The 3,047-nt window shown below is 54.3% G+C and overlaps 1 protein-coding gene across 1 annotated transcript; it reads right to left on the bottom strand.

Annotated features, from left to right (window-relative positions):
* Positions 1–203: 203 nt before the first annotated feature.
* LOC130315427 (uncharacterized) lies at positions 204–677 on the bottom strand (the record flags this gene model as incomplete). Its single annotated transcript, XM_056552760.1, is given in 1 exon segment — positions 204–677. A coding segment is annotated over 1 exon segment (404 nt), but the record flags the coding sequence as incomplete, so codon positions are not given.
* Between the last annotated feature and the right edge of the window lie 2,370 nt (positions 678–3,047).

The raw sequence follows: 3,047 nt of genomic DNA, 5'->3' as shown, positions 1-3,047 counted from the left end.
CTGGGGATATATAGATGGGTTCTCCTGTATTACATATGGGGGCTCTGGGGATATATAGATGGGTTCTCCTGTATTATATATGGGGGCTCTGGGGATATATAGATGGGTTCTCCTGTATTATACATGGGGGCTCTGGGGATATATAGATGGGTTCTCCTGTATTATACATGGGGGCTCTGGGGATATATAGATGGGTTCTCCTGTATTACATATGGCGGCTCCTCCACCCCTTCCTCTATCCATAACAACATTACGCCGATTATATTCCATAATTCACCGATCTTCTTCAGGCGGCGCTCTACCGAACCACACACCGACACTCACAGCCATTGTTCTGCTGCTCACATGTATGGAGACGTCCTGTGTGGGGTCGGTCTTCACGGTGAATGTCGCGGTGAATGTGCGGCCGGCGCTGATCTGCGTCACAGAGATTGTGATTGGCTCCTCCCTCGTCTGCTCCAGGCTGGTTTCTAGGGTCCCCATTTGGGCCATTGGTAGGATCTTGTACATGTGATCCTCTGTGTATACACAGCATTGCTCCGCAACCTGTCTGCACCGCGCAGTATCCACTCGTAACGCTTCTTGGAGGGCGGTTTTATTGCAGTTCATCCGCATTGTATAATAGTCCGAACCGTTCAGACAACATCGCTGAATAGATGGACGCTGGTATCTGCTTACTGCAAGGAGAAGAACACACAGTCAGCTCTGCTATGCACAACTACTCAGGAACTACAACACTAAGGGTCGGAGGTACACAGCAAACCGCAGATGTCTCACACGTGTCCTCAGGTACACAGCAGACCGCAGATGTCTCACACGTGTCCTCAGGTACACAGCAGACCGCAGATGTCTCACACGTGTCCTCAGGTACACAGCAAACCGCAGATGTCTCACACGTGTCCTCAGGTACGCAGCAGACCGCAGATGTCTCACACGTGTCCTCAGGTACACAGCAAACCGCAGATGTCTCACACGTGTCCTCAGGTACACAGCAAACCGCAGATGTCTCACACGTGTCCTCAGGTACACAGCAGACCGCAGATGTCTCACACGTATCCTCAGGTACACAGCAGACCGCAGATGTCTCACACGTGTCCTCAGGTACACAGCAGACCGCAGATGTCTCACACGTGTCCTCAGGTACACAGCAAACCGCAGATGTCTCACACGTGTCCTCAGGTACACAGCAGACCGCAGATGTCTCACACGTGTCCTCAGGTACACAGCAGACCGCAGATGTCTCACACGTGTCCTCAGGTACACAGCAGACCGCAGATGTCTCACACGTATCCTCAGGTACACAGCAGACCGCAGATGTCTCACACGTGTCCTCAGGTACACAGCAAACCGCAGATGTCTCACACGTGTCCTCAGGTACGCAGCAAACCGCAGATGTCCCACACGTGTCCTCAGGTACACAGCAGACCGCAGATGTCTCACACGTGTCCTCAGGTACACAGCAGACCGCAGATGTCTCACACGTATCCTCAGGTACACAGCAGACCGCAGATGTCTCACACGTGTCCTCAGGTACACAGCAGACCGCAGATGTCTCACACGTGTCCTCAGGTACACAGCAGACCGCAGATGTCTCACACGTGTCCTCAGGTACACAGCAGACCGCAGATGTCTCACACGTGTCCTCAGGTACGCAGCAGACCGCAGATGTCTCACACGTGTCCTCAGGTACACAGCAGACCGCAGATGTCTCACACGTGTCCTCAGGTACACAGCAGACCGCAGATGTCTCACACGTGTCCTCAGGTACACAGCAAACCGCAGATGTCTCACACGTGTCCTCAGGTACACAGCAGACCGCAGATGTCTCACACGTGTCCTCAGGTACACAGCAGACCGCAGATGTCTCACACGTGTCCTCAGGTACACAGCAGACCGCAGATGTCTCACACGTGTCCTCAGGTACACAGCAAACCGCAGATGTCTCACACGTGTCCTCAGGTACACAGCAGACCGCAGATATCTCACACGTGTCCTCAGGTACACAGCAGACCGCAGATGTCTCACACGTGTCCTCAGGTACACAGCAGACCGCAGATGTCTCACACGTGTCCTCAGGTACACAGCAAACCGCAGATGTCTCACACGTGTCCTCAGGTACACAGCAGACCGCAGATATCTCACACGTGTCCTCAGGTACACAGCAGACCGCAGATGTCTCACACGTGTCCTCAGGTACACAGCAGACCGCAGATGTCTCACACTTGTCCTCAGGTACACAGCAAACCGCAGATGTCTCACACGTGTCCTCAGGTACACAGCAGACCGCAGATGTCTCACACGTGTCCTCAGGTACGCAGCAAACCGCAGATGTCTCACACGTGTCCTCAGGTACACAGCAGACCGCAGATGTCTCACACGTGTCCTCAGGTACACAGCAAACCGCAGATGTCTCACACGTGTCCTCAGGTACGCAGCAGACCGCAGATGTCTCACACGTGTCCTCAGGTACGCAGCAAACCGCAGATGTCTCACACGTGTCCTCAGGTACACAGCAGACCGCAGATGTCTCACACGTGTCCTCAGGTACACAGCAAACCGCAGATGTCTCACACGTGTCCTCAGGTACGCAGCAGACCGCAGATGTCTCACACGTGTCCTCAGGTACACAGCAGACCGCAGATGTCTCACACGTATAATCAGGTACGCAGCAGACCGCAGATGTCTCACACGTGTCCTCAGGTACGCAGCAGACCGCAGATGTCTCACACGTGTCCTCAGGTACACAGCAGACCGCAGATGTCTCACACGTGTCCTCAGGTACACAGCAGACCGCAGATGTCTCACACGTGTCCTCAGGTACACAGCAGACCGCAGATGTCTCACACGTGTTCTCAGGTACACAGCAGACCGCAGATGTCTCACACGTGTCCTCAGGTACACAGCAAACCGCAGATGTCTCACACGTGTCCTCAGGTACGCAGCAGACCGCAGATGTCTCACACGTGTCCTCAGGTACGCAGCAGACCGCAGATGTCTCACACGTGTCCTCAGGTACACAGCAGACCGCAGATGTCTCACGTGTCCTC

The sequence above is a fragment of the Hyla sarda genome, unplaced genomic scaffold, assembly GCF_029499605.1.
Source record: "Hyla sarda isolate aHylSar1 unplaced genomic scaffold, aHylSar1.hap1 scaffold_1877, whole genome shotgun sequence".
NCBI lineage: Eukaryota > Metazoa > Chordata > Amphibia > Anura > Hylidae > Hyla > Hyla sarda.
The sequence above is the reverse complement of the archived record's forward strand: the minus strand, read 5'-3'. Positions and strand labels throughout refer to the sequence as shown.